A 17582-nucleotide genomic window follows, 5' to 3' on the forward strand; every position below is an offset into this window, starting at 1 on the left:
GTTATGAAGAAATGAGTCATAATGTCAGATTAATCTGTTTAACTCCCTGTTTACCGTATCTCGGCACCTGTCATTGCCTGTGGTGTTGTCCCTGGCACAAGCAAGATGCCCCGCGGGATATATTGTATGTTATTTACGGTAAATATCACAATATAAAACGCGTTTTCTGTTTAAAAAGTACAAACGTAGATAGGACGTACTGGTAACCCATCTTTTAAGTGGTTACATCTCCAGTCTGATATGGAGCACACAGCCATATGTACGTGGTTTGTTTACATGACGTAATAGAAGTGCATGCTAATGTATTTAGTGTAGACAGAGAGCATCTGATGCTGCGCGGTAGTCAAGATGCTTGCGTCCAGTTAAAACACGTTGTAAATGAGGTTGTAACACGTTGTCCACCTAACTACGGTTAGAAAGAGCTGTCGTTTGTGTTTTAACAATGTTTCGCTTATGAGTTATTGATCCGGGACGTTAAAATTTGTGAATATCTTTCCAACTTTACCGAACTCTTATCAGTTTGTTTATCTATCTATCTGGGCCTAAAGCATAGCCAGAGTTTTTTTTTACAGTGCATTAGGGACAGTTAGCTTAAAGATATAACAATAAAAGCAAGTTGTTTTCTGGTTTTAGTTTAATTTCTATTCCAATTGCTCATCTGAAAAGGAAAAAGAAAGTGGATTTCCGTTTTTTTTTTTAAATTCACACGAAAAAAAACGAAATAGTGCACTGTACATTTGTTTATCCTATTATGAAACAAGTTGAACACAGCTTTGGACAGAGGGTCCACGCCCATGGCACTCTGGTCAGGTGCTACATGTATAGTGAGAGAACTGAGCAGGATTTTTCAAGTAATGAGACGAGCATTGCTTATTAAAAGAAACAAAGCAAAGCGTGTATTATAAAATGAATCCTTTCCAGTCTTTATTATACAGTACAGTACATGTGTCTTTCCAATACTTACAATATGCTACTAATTTAAAATATCTTAGCACCAATTCATCAGGGAAAAAAAGGGTTATTACATGTGTTAAAACACATTTGTATTGGTTCAAATCATGAATAATTTAGCAGTATAACTTAAAAAAAAAAAAAAAGTTTAATGAAAAAAAAAATTAATTAGCAAAAACAGCTAATTTTGAATAATGAAAGATGTTGACTTATATTCAGCGACTTACCATCCCACCCTATATATAACACATAGTCTAATAGTATCTGTAGCAAGCATTTAAAAAAACAAACAAGAAAGGGCAATACTGATACGGTTTGATTGTTCAATAATAAAGAAGCAGCAAATAGATATATTTAATGGTGTGACACCATTGAAAGAGCAGGTCATTTATCCAATCACACCAAATTTGACTTTGAACTTACCGTAAATTTGAACTTAATTGCATTTAAAGCTGGTCTCTACCACATTAATGAAAGGAGCCATAATGTGATGTAGTTAGAGGCAGACCTGCTCTGAAGGCAAAAAAAAATAAATCTAATTTGTTGAGTTAAATCTCAGCAGTACTGTAACATCTACAGTTTAGTTGGCTAAGCCAGAAAGCTAATTTTAAACTATTTTTAGGTATTAAAGCAAGCTAGGGCTGGGCAATATCGATATGGTGATGTGAGACTAGATATCGTCTTAGATTTTGGATATTGTAATATCATAATATGGCATAAGTGTTGTCTTTTCCTGGTTTTAAAGGCTGCATTACAGTAAAGTGATGTCATTTTCTGAGCTTACCAGACTCTTGTAGCTGTTCTATTAATCTGCCTTTACCCACTTAGTCATATTCACATTACTTATTGATTACTTATCAAAAATATAGTGTAAATATTTTGTGAAAGCACCAATAGTCAACCCTACGATATCAATAGAGGTAAAGAAAAATAAATATAGTGATATTTGATTTTCTCCACATCGCCCAGCCCTAACGCAAACTAGTAGATCCAGCCTGCTGAATGTCTAACGTCACGCTACGGCCGTGAATTAATGACAAACAAGTTATTTCCATTTATATATTTTCTACTTAGAGACCACACGTTGCTTTTGGCATATACAGCTACAACTTTCCTTCAAAAATATCACCCAATTACTGTAGTTTAAAAGAGCCTGTGTATCTTTTGATGAACAAAAAGACTTGATGTTAAATTCAACCTTTTTCTAACATTAGCTGATATTGGCCACCATAAGCTAACGGTCATACCAGACCAAGTGAGGCTGTAGCTACGAAACCCCTAAGCGTATTGAGTTTGAATTCAACTTTTCATTTGTAAGATGAGGAGTGTGCTACTTATTCTGTCTAGCGTTGCTTTAACTCTACAAATGAAATGCCTCCAGAGCAGCCGAGCAATATCGGTCAAACTAAAAACTATAGTCTGCTTTACCTTCTATTAGGTAACCCGAGCAAGAGATAAGTATGACTGGCTTATCACTTATAGTGATAAACTTCGACCTGTAGTTCATACTATATGTCTGGCTAGCTCTCATATTCTCTTTATTTCTAAAATTGCTCCCCCACTTCCCTTTTGCTCTTGTCTGTATTGATGTATTTCTTCGTGTTTTTGAAAGGGAGACAGATGCGATACCTCTTGTGGAGGCTATTTAATAAGAAGTTCTAGATGACCAGCGCCTCTGAGTTTGGGGAGAGGTGTAGTTGGTCCATGAGGGACATAAGGCGAGACATCTTTCAAATAGTTACCACAATAGTCTGGTCATCAGGATGCAGGGAAAGCAACGCTCCAATTTTAGGTTCCAGGGGACAAATAAGAAAAGCGATGTGTTTTCAGAGCAGGGCCGAGCTGCCCGGACGCTGCCACAGCGCAGGCACTTAATAAGCCTCACGGAACAGAAAGGAAGTGACACGTTTAGAGAAAGCGGTGCAAAAACAAGCAGCTTTTCAAGAAAGGTGAACAAAGGCTGCAATTATACCACCTCCTCAATGCTGTTTACTGCCCAAGTCTATGCATACCCCCAAAAAAGAGAATGACCAGAGCCACTTCATTAAATGTAGAAGTACTAACAGTGACATTGCTTCCTGTCTTTTTAAACTTGGGTTTAATAAGCATCCTGTGGGTGAGCTTGGCACAAATGTTGTTCTTTTGGACAGATTTTTAAAGCAAATTCAAATTACTTTTATTTCAAAATTAGATGTCCACCTTTAAATGACACAAAGTCATACAGAAACAATGGAAAGTGTGGGTTTTGTGTTACATTGTCTTTGGAATGAAAGCCTGCAAATCTCTCCAAAAGCTTGCAACAACACTGCCAAGGCTCTAATTTATGAGTTGTGACAGAGAGGTAATAACTGCTGCCTCCAGTTTATTCCTAGAATAAAATCTTGTTTCGTTTCTGTCTAAATAAATTACACAGGGTTACTAATTTCCAATTTGTTAAAAGGGATAGTTCAGGTCTTCTGATGTGGGGTTGTATCAGGAACTTATCCATAGTAGGTGTGTTACTTACAGTAGATGGCGGTCGGCGTGGCCCCAGTTTGGAGGAACAGACACCGGAGCAAAGCAATACAGTGCTGTGGACGGGGACGGCAGAAAAACGTATTTTAACCACCTAAAAAAACACGATATCCGCTTAAGTATATACTATATTTAGAATATTTTCGCCGCTTTATCTTGCCGTCAGACAGCCCTTTCTGACGGGGAACTGAAAGTGAAACATGTCTATGCTCTCTCCAAAGCCAGCAGGCTCAGAAGACAAAAACAGTGTTGATATGTTTCACTTTCAGTTCAGTTCCACGTTGGAAAGGAGAAGGAAAGGGCCGTCTGATGGCAAGATAAAGCTAAGATATATTCTGAATATTGCGTACACTTAAACGGATAATGTTTTGTTTTTTTTAGGTGGCTAAAATATGTTGTTCCGCTGTCCCTGGCCACAGCCCTGTATTGCTTGGCTCCGGTGTTGGTACTCGTGTTTCTTCATGCTGGGGGCACACTGACAGTCATCTACTGTAGGTAATACACCTTCTATGAAGTTTGGATACATACTTCATGCAACCCCACTTCAAAACACCCAAACTATCCCTTTAAGGGTTGATTTTTTCTACAAGTAATTGTATTTTTTTTTTGCCTTTTTTAGGTTGCCAATACTATCCCAAAAAAGGCTACATAAGAATACTGCTACCAGCTTGGAGGTAAGAAGTGCACAAGAAGTGGCCATTCATCACTCTCCGCACTAACTCATTAACACTCCTCCTACACACAATCACTATTGGTATTTGAGCTTCACACTGTCTGTCCTCCCGCCTTCCCATCAATGACAATAAAACAGATAATTCCCCCGACTTGAGTAATTACCTATAGAGGATCCCGAGCAAGAGATCAATTTAGTGAGCAGTAACTGACATCTATTGCTAGACGTGGGACAGTGTGGGCGCCGACTGGTAATTGATGCAAAATAGTGCGAGCCAGGAGAAATTAGACGCCTGTGGTGCAGACTTATTCCTGCAAGAAAGCGCCTAGCTGAACTTTTGAGATAATTACCGATGAAACGATCAGACTCCCAAATCTTCCCTCCCAATAGGGGGGTTAAAGAGGAGGGAATTGCATCATCCTTGTTATCTCCCTATACATTTTACAGGAAGCATGCAAGTGAGGAATAAAACTGTTTAGCTGCCCTCTTTAACCCTTATTTACTCAAAAAAAAAGTCCCTCTGTGCTTAATCCCCATCCATCCCAAGCTTCTTACCAAAAAATAAACAAAACAAAGAATCTGACCTGCAGCACACGTTGCTTCAGCCCTCCATACTGAGGTTATCTTGAAAAAGAAAAGTTCTTGATTCAGACCAAGTTCATCATAAATACAGCTGGACTTCAAGCTCTCTGTGCCTTTTCTTTCTTTAAGTCCCCTTGACATTTTTGGTGTGGGGTCTGTGTGCCAGGCTGGCATAGTAGGCACACTGGCTGGGGTCACATTGGCCAGTAGGACCTGGAGGTCCAGCCTGACCGTGGGGGCCGGGGTTTCCTGGCTCTCCCTGGGCTCCGGCTTGTCCGGGGCCTCCGTCTTTACCATAACCGGGCAGACCGGCTGGACCTAGAAGAGAGGAACCATTATAGGCTCCAGATTAGATGAAACCAACATAATGGGAATGAATACAGTAAGTGAGAGATTGGTTGTTACCTATCGGGCCAGAAGGTCCTTTCTCTCCTCTTTCGCCGACACCAGGTTCTCCCGGTTCTCCTCTTGTTCCTTTATCACCTGGAAGTTTGGAGAAAAAAAAAGAGTATGTTGACATTCAAGACCGATAGATGGACTTGAATATTAGGCATGTTATCAGGCACGGCTATCTCAGGGTGAAAAAATAAACTTAAAGGGGCATTCTACTGATTTTGTGTCAAAACCAAAATCTACAGTACTAGTCTAGGATAGTACTGCTCAGCCTGTGAACTCATTTATATAATATCTTCTGTCACTCTGAAGGAGTGTTGTCAAGTCTGTAAAAACTACTATTTGAGTTCAATAAGTATGGGTTTGGGTACCATGCATTTTTTATTTAATGGATGCAGTACAAATAGGGTTTGCTTGTTTAATTATGGAGTAAGATCAGTCTCAGTATTAATAAATGCACACAGAAGTATTCACTAATGTATTTTGTGATTCATATATAAATAAAAAAATATTTATCAATGAACACAAAAATAGTTATCGTGGTATTTAAATGTAAAAGAAAAATCCAAATATAAAGGAATACGTTTTACAAATACATTTCTGATGCACACACAAATATTTCTTGTTTTAAATATATGTAATAGAAATTCACAAATATATTAACGAGTATTTGCAATTTTCATCAAAAAATATTTGTTTGTTGTTACATTTATATACAAGCTGTTGAAACTGCATTTACAAACGGCTTCTCATGTGTGAACTTCATTGCATTTTTTTCAACAGGGAATTATCTGTAGCCAATCAGATGTCTCCCTCATTTCAGCCAATGACATGAGCGTGTCCCCACGGGGGTATGATTTACATCACGCACAGGATGAACGCCAACACGGAAAGAAGTCAGAGAGCTACATGGATGTATAAAGAGGACAGCTAAGATAAGTTGGCAAGTAGCTAACTGGTTAGCTAAAGCGGTCATGAGTAATCAGTGCTTTGCTTGCAGTGTTGATGTTACAATGAACTACTTTGTCAGAGGAGACTTGACCAGCCTGTATTAGTTTGATAGACTACTTTCAGTAGTCTATCAACCTCGTGGGGAGATGCTCATGTAATTGGCTGAAAAGGAGGGAGACATCTGATTGGCTACAGATAATTTACTGTGAACAACCCACACACAACAAGCAGTTTTTAAATGCAGGTTTAACAGTTTGTATATAAATGTAATGAAATCCAAATATGTTTTTGATGAAAATTGCAAATACTTTTAAATACTTGTATTTGAGGATATCTATTACATTTATTTAAAACAAGATATAAGTGTGTGTGCATAAGAAATATATTTGTGAACCTTATTTATGTGGATTTGTTTACATTTACATACAACGATAACTATTTTTGTGTGCATTGAAAAATATGTTTCTGTATTTATAATACTTAACATAATATTTCTTCTGTGTGCAGTCATTATATTAATATGACTCCATATTGTAAAAATAACAACACGGTGTTCACGGGGGTTACGTCCCAGACTATTTCTTGGCCAGGCACAGCCACTTCCTGGAGTCTCCGCTGGTTGCCTGGCAACCCCACAGTCAAGACAAGATTTCAGGAAATCAATGAGCCCGGCCAAGAAATAGTCTGGCACCCTACTTACACCATAACCCGATGTTTTTACACTGAGCTTTAGCAGTTAGGCTAGCAGTTTCCCTGTTTCCATTCTTTGTGCTAAGGTGAGATAACGGTCTCCTGGTGGTGGCTGCATATTTAGTGTACAGAATAGTATCAAGTGAAGGAATAAAAACCTTAAAAAGGACACACACACACACAATAACACTGCTATAAGTCTTTGTCCTACCTTTAGGGCCCGAGGGTCCCCTGGGTCCTTCTCCTCCATTCTGTCCAGGCATACCGGACTCTCCAGGGGGGCCAGGTCTTCCAGAACCGCCGTCCTTACCAGAAGGGCCTGGAGGTCCTGGACGGCCCGCTGTACTCTTCACATGGGCTGGCTGGATCTGAGCCATGAGGTAAGCCATTTTGGCTGCACACAAACGCAACGTTATTTAAATCTTATAACTGTTAAAGTTATTTGTGAGGAAGGATAAAAAAAAAAAAAGAAAAACTCACCGTCTAATTGTTTTGCCAGCTCCTCCTGGATGAGCCGTCTCATCTGCTCCAGTGATACTGACTCTCCCTGAGACACAAAAGACGTTTATCATTAACTCAATTATTAATACCTAAACCTAATTCCTCTGTGGCGTCATCATTAACGCTTTCAGGACTCTGACTCACCCTTTGGCCTGGGATGCCGGGGTTTCCTGAAGGTCCCTGTGGCCCAGGAGCTCCTAACTCTCCTGGTGGTCCAGACATGCCCATCATCCCTGTGTGGCCCTTTCTGCCAGGAGGTCCAGGGTTTCCAGGCATACCTGGATCTCCTGATTGTCCTTTATCGCCCTTCGTACCTGATTCTCCCTGGATTAGATGACAGCAAATTGTACTTTTTTTTTAGGCTTGAAGAACTAACCTCTTCTTCCTCCGCAGGATGAGGAGGTTCAACATGGACTCCAGGATACCCTGCAACTTCTACAGGTGCACAATCGAAAGTATCCTGACTGGCTGCATCACCGCCTGGTCTGGCAGCTGCATGTTCTTTATGTTTATACTCCTCATGCATAAACATTTACTGCATTCCTGTTTACATTCAGTTTATTAATTTGCAATTACTGTCTACCACAAATGTATAGTATATTACTTTATTTCATATTTATTTGTTATATTTTATCCCTATATTCTAACTTGCACAATTGTATGTCTTAGTTCTATGATTTTCTTTTATACATACTTAATTGTTTCATTGTTGGAGGGAGCTTGAGACTAAAGAATTGATAACGACTGCTTCTGTCATTTTTATGCATTTGATAATAAATAAAACTTGAAACTTCAAAATAACTGAATATTTTTTGCATATATTGTTAGAAACCGTCTAGATTACTTCACTTTCTTTGTTAAATTGTTTTCTACTGCTATTTATACTCATATATATTTGTATACGTTTACTATGAATTCTTGAGTTGTGGCCAAAAACTTGTTTTGTGAGGTCACAGTGACCTTTGACCACCAAAATCTAATCAGTTCATCCACCAAAATCTAATCAGTTCATCCTTGAGTCCAAGTGGACGTATTTTGCCAAATTTTAATAAATTCCCCTCTTGAGATTGGGGTACGTCCGTTTGGACAACCCAAAAAAACATAATGCCTCCGGCCATGATTACTGCCAGCGCAGAGGCATAAAACGTCAGACTCCGATCATTATGATTAAGATTGGAAATTACAAGAAACACCTTTTTTATATGTTTTCTAAGAGTCCATGGAGGACTCCACTGATTATAGCAGTGTGTGTTTGACGTCCGTGTGTTTTGACTCATTTACATCTCTCAGCTGTGCCAATCAGGTGACAGGTTTCCATCTATTGTGAGCACATTATCTGTTCAAATATGTATTTATATCTGTTTCCATCTCTGGTACTTACCTTATCTCCTTTGAGGCCACGATCACCACCTCTGCCAGGCATCCCCTATAAAACACCAAAAACAGTAGATGTGAGCAACACATCTGTATATATTATATCATATTAGTCGTCAATGGTTTTATGAAGTGCTTACTTGTTTTCCCTCTGGGCCAATTGGACCAGGTGGACCCTGGAAATCAAGAGAAAGTTAACATTACCCTCAGCTGACCATATTTGTGAGCTGCAAATAATCTTGGAAAATATGTCAAATGTAGCACTCACCGCGGGGCCTTTGGGCCCACTGAAGCCTGGTAATCCTGGGATGCCGGCCTCTCCCTTGTCTCCTCTAATACCCTGTGTGACAGCAGAGACATGGCCGCTCATCACATGGCACACACGTGGCATACTGTATTTGTTCTAAAAGCCTCGTTCATTACCGAGGATTCAGCCAGGATTAACATTTAGCTGCGGTTCTTATCAACATGCAGCAGTGCCCTGGATAAAAATCTCATAAACCAATCTTGCGGGGGGACCTGCCAGCTTGAGGAGATTAAAATTCATATTTACAGGGGACATGTCAGCCCGAAGACCAGCTTTTAATGGCAACCACAGAGTGAAGTTAACTAAAACTAGAAAATCTGACCGTATTACACCAGTTTTTAGCTTCCCTTCATTGACTCCAGATCACTGGGCAACCTCCGGAAACAAGACGTGAAGAAGCCAATGATGAAGTGCCTTACACGTGCATTCTTTCTAATAGCCAGCAGGGGGCGACTCCTCTGGTTGCAAAAAGAAGTCTGATTGTATAGAAGTCTATGAGAAAATGAGCCTACTTCTCACTTGATTTATTACCTCAGTAAACATTGTAAACATGAATTTATGGTCTCAATCACTAGTTTTAAGTCTTCTTCAATACAGCATGATGTTCATTTAGTAAACTATGGTCCCATTTAGAGTCAAATAGACCATGAAGCAGGGGATGCTTTAGGGCGTGGCTATCATGTGATTGACAGGTCGCTACCACGGCGTTGTCCGTTCTTGAAGTTGTCCGTGTTTTCGTCTTACAACTTCAACCCTTTCACAGTGTTTTCAGTTCATGACAGTTAATTGTAACATTTTGGTCGCCTAAAAATGTCTTATTCAGTGTTCGGTTGTACTTAGCTCCACCCTCTCGTGTCACTTCTGGTTGCAAAAAAACAAGACGGTGATGGCCGAACTCGAGACTTCAAAACGGCAGTCTACAAATCAATGGGTGACGTCACTGTGACTACGTCCACCTCTTATATACAATCTCCCAATCCATGGCAGATCAGACTTTAATTTCTTCCACTCCTTGAGGGCACCGGCGCCCTCGGCAGACTTTGCTTTTATCAGAGGCTGTAGCGGGCTCTTTTGGAGCTACAGTGAAGGTACAAGTATCATATGAAACTACAAATCCAAAGCAATCCACGAGTATCAACCAAGTCATGCTAAGAACGCTAAACAACGCTATAAAGTTATGCTACATTTTGGTGAGGAAAAACTGGCATGGTGATTTTCAAAGGGGCCCCTTGACCTTTGACCTCAAGATAGGTTATGGTTAAATACTGCAACAACTTATGAGAAATAAGTGAGCATGGGAATGGCCATCATATACTTCCATCATAATGTTCTAAACCCTTATACACTTTCAACATTTATTTTATTTCGGATTTTTGACTAGGGCAACTTGACACACAGTGCTGAGCAGCATTTCAAATTAATCTTCAGGTTCCCAGCTTTCAGATGATGTACACTACTTCTACGTGACATCTACTGTTGACCGGCTATCTCCCCCTAAAGACCCCCCCTAAAAAAGAAAAAAACGGGTCTATTGTGGGTCTCAGAGGGCTAAAAGGGTTTTTGGGGGGAATCGAAAACGATTTAAGGTGTTGTATGCAGTACAGATTGTAGTGCCCCCCGAGGCAAATTTGTGATATTGGGCTATATAAAAAAAAAAACTGACTTGAATGAATTTATTAATGAAAATTGAGAGAATTTTTCATTTCCCTTTTTTCATTTCCATTATTCTTTATATTCCTGGATAGATAAACTATCTCCTCTGCTTCGTTCCACCCTCTGTACCCTCTCTCTCTCTCTCTCTCTCTCTCTCTCTCTGTGTGGTAGATTTGGCCATTTGATAACATTTTTAGAAATATCTGATCCTGCCTCTAAATACCTTCACCCTCCACTGGAATCCCTCTCTATCTCCTCTCTCCCAACCTCTCTGTATCAGGCTGCTGCCCTCCTCCCTCCTGCAGGCTATTTCTGATGATCTGCTCCCTCTGCTGACTGATATCATCCTCTCCTCTCTGATAGCTGGCTGCATATCGTCTGCCCTCGAGTTACTCCTCCTCCTCCCAGGAAAACATCCTCCAAAGCCCACGGACCGGTGTGTGCAGCTCCCTCCGTTTCTATCCAAAACACATTCTGCTGCAAAATGATAGCAACATGTCAAATTAAAAATTCTCCTCACTCACAGGTCTCGCTATCTGTATCCTGTCACGATAACCTCTGACTGCCTCTTCCACCTCTTCATCTCCAAGCCCAAGAGCCAGCGTCACCCTATAAACTCTGTAATCACCGAACCCCTCGCTGACTTTAATAAACCTGATTTGTGTGAAATTGTGAGAGTACATCGAGTACAAGGGGCTCCGAAAGCTTTATGAGCACTGGGACAGCTCTTTAAAATGACATGTTAGCTGGGCAGTACATGGTGAAGCTCTTATTACATTACATGTTGCTTAAAGATGATCAACATGGTCATGACTTTGGACTAAAGAACTGCACACAGGGCTTTGCACGCTCACTAGTTGCCTCCATTGGGTTTCCTTCCTCTAGACTCCCTGATTCAGTCACCTGACTGATGCTGCGGACATTAAACCTCATTTTGACCAAAGTTAACTGACCTCTTATCCTACTGGGGCTGAAGCGGTTCCTCAAGTAACTCCAAGACTAAAATCATCTTTGTTTACTCAATTTGAGCACCGTATTAATTAATTAAAATACATTTTTAATTCAAACTCATCACATCAAAGTTTTAGAACATTTATAGGAGTGGCCCAAAATTATTATTATTTATTATTTATTTCAGAAAATGTTTTATTTAAACCCCAGAATGTAATATGGACCAAATGGATTTCGTTTTGACAGATAATATTATTGTATGCAATTTAAGCAATAAAAAATGTTGATTTTTCTTGAAAAAGAAAGAAACCATTTAGTTGTTCATTTTAAGAGTAAAAAAAATCTTTAATCTTTTTTTTATTTACTATTGCTCTTTAATAATAAAACAAACATATTTATTATAGTATCTATTGCATGTGATGGGCCTCACTTGTTAAGTTACAGTTTGTTTTTCGGCTTTAACTCCTCCTTCGCGACAACCTAGTATGACATGGTTGGTACCAATATATACCTTAGGTTTCCCAGTTTCATATGATGCCAGTATCTTCACTCTAGCTTTAAAAAATAAGCCCACTACAACCTAAAAATTGAAAGTTGCGTCAAAGAAATTGGTGGGCGTTATCGTCACATTAACTTTGACAGCCCAGTTTGAATACAAGCTGTCCTAGGAAGTGTACAATTTTCTACTTTTACCTTCACTTTCTATGTAACGTTACTTTCGACAACGATGTCTAGGAGTTCGGGAAGAACCTGTTCAAATCTCGGCTGCCTGACATGGTGAAACAAGTTTGATCAGCTAAGTTGATACTGCTTAGCTAGCGTTTGCTAATGACATTAGTGGGCTAAAAACACTGCCTAGAGGCTGCGGTGTTCCCACAGAACACTCAGTCAACTAACTGTGGCGTTATGGGAAATATAACGCTCTAAGTAGGCAACCTTATGACCACAAAGTAAACATCATTCAGTCGGCATCTCAAACGGAACACGTACAAAGTGTCTGCTAACCGTGTGAACTGGTGCCTCGTGAGCTGTGTCCTCGCAAAAGCCTTCAATTTTACTTTAACCGATTTTAAATACATACTCATCTGTGTTTACTATCTACTCCAACCATTTACGCAAGTTACTAAGAGCAACGCTTTCGGCCTAAAGTCACCTGTTAATACTCTCAGCAGATAGTACAGTCGCTATGACTTGCCACAGTTGCCCGATTCGTCTATAGAGTGGGGATGATTTGTGATAATTTAGGTCACATTTACATCTATCATTAAAATTTAATTCTGGTATGAATATTGAAAGTAGACTTCTCTTTTCTCCAGCAAAATACAGATTATCCCTGCTCTTACATTATTATACCAACACTGGGACAAAGCTGGCTCAGTCTGTTATTATAGTTGGTTTGAGTGATCAGGTCTTTTATTGTTGTTTGGAAATATTTACTTTTGGATTTGGAGCATCAATTCAATTCAAATATAGGTCAGGTGTAAAGGTGCCTCAAATATATTTACTACTTTTCTACCAATCCTTACACACTCAGCTTGACATGCACATCTTGGCATGAAAGGCTTGACACTTCTAAATCAAGGACAACCTTGACTAGTCTGAGCTTTGTCCCCTAATACACGCTTGTCCTTCAAAATCCTCACATGACCTTGTTTTGCATTCTGCATCTTCAGATGATTCAGACAGTTTGTCACCAGGGACTCTGCGTGGGTATTTGTCTGTGGATGCACTTATGAAATTCAAAACCTTTGCGTGGCACGCAAACCCCGCCGAGGGAATTACAGGCCTTGTGCCTCCAGGAGATGGACCACTCCAGCTTCTTCCCCCTGCTCTGATATTACTTGGCAAATCGGTTTCCTTCTACTGGCAGCGACCTGGTCAGCTCACCCGGGGGGAGAGGGATGTTCCCACCCTGCTCAGGACAACATTTACTCCCAAATCTTCCATCATAATCTGACAGCTCATCTCTTCTAGAAATGCTTCACACCCTCCTCTCGCCTTCAGTTGCATCCCACGCACGGTCCCTGCTCGCTCTCTCGGCTCTCAAAATGCCACTTTTCCCTAATTTATTCTATTAGCACGTCTCTATCAAATGTGTTCACTCTGTGAAACAAAGAAGTGTTTCTGTGTTTCTTATTGTTCGTTTGGACGGTTAGTCAGCCAAGAGCCTGTTGCAATTGTTGCATTTTAAGTAGAGCTGTCAATCCAATAAAATATTGAATCGCGATTAATCGCAAAATGAGTCACACATCTTTTATCTGTTCAAAATGTACCTTAAAGGGAGATTTGTCAAGTATTTAATACTCTTATCAACATGGGAGTGGGCCAATATGCTTGCTTTATGCAAATGTACGTATATATTTATTATTGGAAAATCAATTAACATCACAAAACAATGACAAATATTGTCCAGAAACCCTCACAGGTACTGCATTTAGCATTAAAAAATATATGCTCAAAGCATGTCTGTAAAGGGGAGACTCGTGGGTACCCATAGAACCTTCACATATCTTGAGTTCAGAGGTCAAGGGATCCCTTTGAAAATGGCCATGCCAGTTTTTCCTCACCAAAATTTAGTGTAAGTTTGGAGTGTTATTTAGCCTCCTTTTCTTTCAAGTTAGTATGACCATTATGAAAACTCAGCCCACGACATCCTAAAAATTGCAAGTTGTGTCAATGCATACTGTAGTTTTGGCCATCTGATAAATAAAACAAATTTGCGATGTACAATAGGAATAGAAAACTCACTGGGGTTCCAGGGAGACCTGCTTTTCCTGATGGCCCTGGTTCACCTTGCTTGCCCTGTGATGCAAAAGGGACAAGAAAAAAAAGACAAGATGAGAAAATTGATGGGGAAGGACAGCAAGAGAAATGACTTGAGTGCCACTTTATGTCCATACATATCTGTCTGCTTGACACTGTGCTGCGTCTGTCTTCTGTTTGCGTCAGACGGCCCTGTAAGTGATTGAAAATGACTCACCGGCTCTCCTCTTGGTCCACTAAGTCCTTCTCGGCCTGGAGGTCCCGATGAGCCCTGTCGAAACAAAAAAATAGACTGTTTTATTATGTCTTTTAGTAGGACTGGGACGATACACCTACCTGCCGATTTGATAATACCCTGATACTTGCATGCCGATTCAATATGTATTGCGATTCTACAAGTATTGCGATTTGATATAACAATTTATTGTGATTTTGTTAACTTTTTTAACACTAGACCACGGGAAAAAGTTGAATCTTATACTTTCTGGGACTTGATACGGTAAAAATGTTTGATTTTCAGCATGTATGTAGTCAGAGATGTCCTGAAGTCAAATATATCATCATGTCATTGTCAGGAATTATTTATTAATAACCCAAAAATCAAAGAATAAAGACATTTCCCTCACAAATTAGTGGGATTTTCTTTTTAATTTATAAGGGCCATGTAATGTTTTATACTTCTAGTGAATATAATCCAATCAATCTTATTCCCATATATGTATTTTGTATATATACGGTTCCTTTTGTTAACACCTTATTTTGAAAACCGGACGTAGTCACACGTGTATACTTCCTCTAACTTCTCCTGGTCCGTCGCTAACACTCCCTGTAGGCTCCGCTCTCTTTATACATCCATGGTCAGCTCCATCGGGGTTGTTTGAATGCGTTTAACATAAACATCAGTATATGGGTGCTCTACAGTTGTAGCGTCGGCCCATTTGACCACGGAGATGAGAGTGACGGCTGGCTTGACCGCACGTTACCGCAATACGATAACGTTCCCTGTCCATGACAGAGTTAACATGCAGCTTTAGCCGTGATGTCTAGCTCTGCTTTAGATTTAAAATGTGAGGGTGTAGGTCGTATCCACGCAGACCCTCCGCCGTTTTCTGCTTTTCGTTTCTACTTGTTTGTTTTGCTTTTGTTTTTTTTGGCAGATACGGAACGGATATGACGTCAAGTCACTCAGAATACAACAATAAAAGAGGTAACTTCCTTCTACCTCTGCATATTGTCTCAAATGAAGCAAATATATCAAATCTGGCACTCAAAAAATCAATTTCAAAACTGTAAAAAAATAAATAAACATTGCAATACATAGCTGAGTCGAATTATTTTTTCCCACCCCTATCTTTTACATGCTGAAAACAAATCATCTTCAAGGTATGCTGAGAAAAACTGCAGGCTTTTAATGTAGATTGGAAAACAGCCTCTACTGTAACAGCGAGTTCAATCTGAACTCATTCCCCTTTTTGTGGAAGGAGTATGTAGGTGGGAAATATTCTTACTTTAGGAGACGTGCTGTGAGAACACAGCCAGAGGATGAGTTAACAAAGTGTTTCTTGTGACGGGTTACATCCTGCTACCAGAAATGGGGGATAAAAGTGCTGCAGACTTTAAATGTGTACGTGAGAGGGGATTTCAGTTTGTCATTTGGAGAAGAAGAACGGCATAAAACTCCCGTACAATGTCAAAAGATATAAAGCTACTATGGTTTAAAAGTCTACACTGCTGCTAATGGAGCTCTGGTATTATAGAGACGTGATTAAATATTCTGTGGTCTGATGGAAACTTTGCATTCTGTCCAAAACCTTTTTTAATCTCAGGAGTTTTATCTGCATTCCCTCAGTCAATGGAGGACGATTGGTTCCAGGCAGCAGTAATGATTATTCTCAGAGACTGGGTGACTAAGCCAGGAAGGGATGCTGCATCAGAAAGAATGGCACATAGGATTTTAATAGGGAAGACATATTTGCTGTGGGGGCATGTATATTACTTATATAACAGAAAATGCATACGGGAAAGCTAAGGTAGGCATTTAGAGTTATTTTTCTGTATTGTATACTTTTTTAATATGAATAAATTCACTTTATTGCAGCTTTTTTTCTGTGTGTGATATAGACTGAGGGAACCGCAGTAATACTAAGATTCCTCCTTCTGGGAGTTACAATTTTGATGTGTATGCAGTACAGTGCTCTCAGAAAGTATCAGGTAACTATGAAGGAAACTAAAAATGATTTTAAGTTGGGTTAAAAAACACAGGTTTACACAGAATTTCAGTTTTTTTTAATTCCATTACTATGGAAAGCACCTCTGAAACCAAACATACGCCCTTGGAAAAAACACTAACTAATAACTTCAAATGTATAAGTACCTCCTTCCCAGGTTTGCCGTCACGTCCAGCCGATCCAGGCTTTCCATCTTCTCCCTGTTTGGCACAGAAGAAAACTAGAATTACCACCTTGCGGTTGTATGCCTCCAACAAACCAGACAAGTTGCAGTTTTCATCCATGTTTATCCAAAATGTCATCACTTCATAATTTTATCCTGTTAGATATTTGTGTGAAATTGTGATAATTTGCATATGAATTCTTGAGGTATGGCCAAAAGCGTGTTTTGGGAGGTCGCAGTGACCTTGACCTTTGACCACCAAATTGTAATCAGTTTATCCCTTTAGGCGTTCCTGAGATATTGCGTTCATGAGAATGGGTCGGATGTACGGACACCCCAAAAACATTAAAAGCATAAAAACATAGACTAAATAAGAGACACCTCGAGGTTTACTCTATCGCTCAGGAGTAACCAAGTTTGGCCTGTTTTTATATCATCTTCATTGTAGTGTCATGTTCTTCAAAAGTTTAATTCAGCCAAGAGGTGAGACACTTAACTGCTAAGTTGAGGATCGTGAAATTTAATCTTTGTGATATCATTTTTTGGTAAAAAAAAATATACATTTCTGATTATGACATATTTCACATTATTCTGATGGTTTTCGTGTGCCAGACTGTCAGTCTAAATTAAATCTTTGATTACATAATGTCTTTTTGCAAAAATCATCTACTTTTCCTGGACATACATGATTACATCCATCTCATAATCATATAAGCATTAAAAATATAAAGCTTATATTTCCTTTTAAGCTCTATTTTTTATTAATTAGCTATATTTAGTTTATTTTTGCCTCATCTGATAGCCTTGTTCTTGCTTTTGTTCGTTTTGGCGCTTCATAACAGTTTTTTTTTACTATTTACTACAACCACTATGTACTTTTACCTACTG

At 39.4% G+C, this 17582-nt stretch overlaps 1 protein-coding gene across 4 annotated transcripts in view; it reads right to left on the reverse strand.

Moving 5' to 3' along the window:
- Window positions 1-789: 789 nt before the first annotated feature.
- The window catches only part of col22a1 (collagen, type XXII, alpha 1), an 87454-nt gene continuing 70661 nt past the window's right edge, over window positions 790-17582 (reverse strand). For 3 of the 4 annotated variants that reach the window (XM_074613541.1, XM_074613540.1, XM_074613539.1), the window contains 11 exons: window positions 16678-16731; window positions 14521-14574; window positions 14289-14342; window positions 8898-8969; window positions 8770-8805; window positions 8637-8681; window positions 7400-7579; window positions 7235-7301; window positions 6966-7148; window positions 5126-5203; window positions 792-5038 (listed from right to left, as the gene is read on the reverse strand). In XM_074613541.1, coding sequence (XP_074469642.1) covers window positions 4845-5038; window positions 5126-5203; window positions 6966-7148; window positions 7235-7301; window positions 7400-7579; window positions 8637-8681; window positions 8770-8805; window positions 8898-8969; window positions 14289-14342; window positions 14521-14574; window positions 16678-16731 — 1017 coding nt within the window. In that variant the 3' untranslated portion in view covers window positions 792-4844. Of the gene's footprint in view, window positions 5039-5125; window positions 5204-6965; window positions 7149-7234; window positions 7302-7399; window positions 7580-8636; window positions 8682-8769; window positions 8806-8897; window positions 8970-14288; window positions 14343-14520; window positions 14575-16677; window positions 16732-17582 lie in introns of all 4 variants that reach the window. The other variant, XM_074613542.1, reaches the window with a different exon arrangement.

Source organism: Sebastes fasciatus, chromosome 17 (assembly GCF_043250625.1).
Source record: "Sebastes fasciatus isolate fSebFas1 chromosome 17, fSebFas1.pri, whole genome shotgun sequence".
Lineage (NCBI taxonomy): Eukaryota > Metazoa > Chordata > Actinopteri > Perciformes > Sebastidae > Sebastes > Sebastes fasciatus.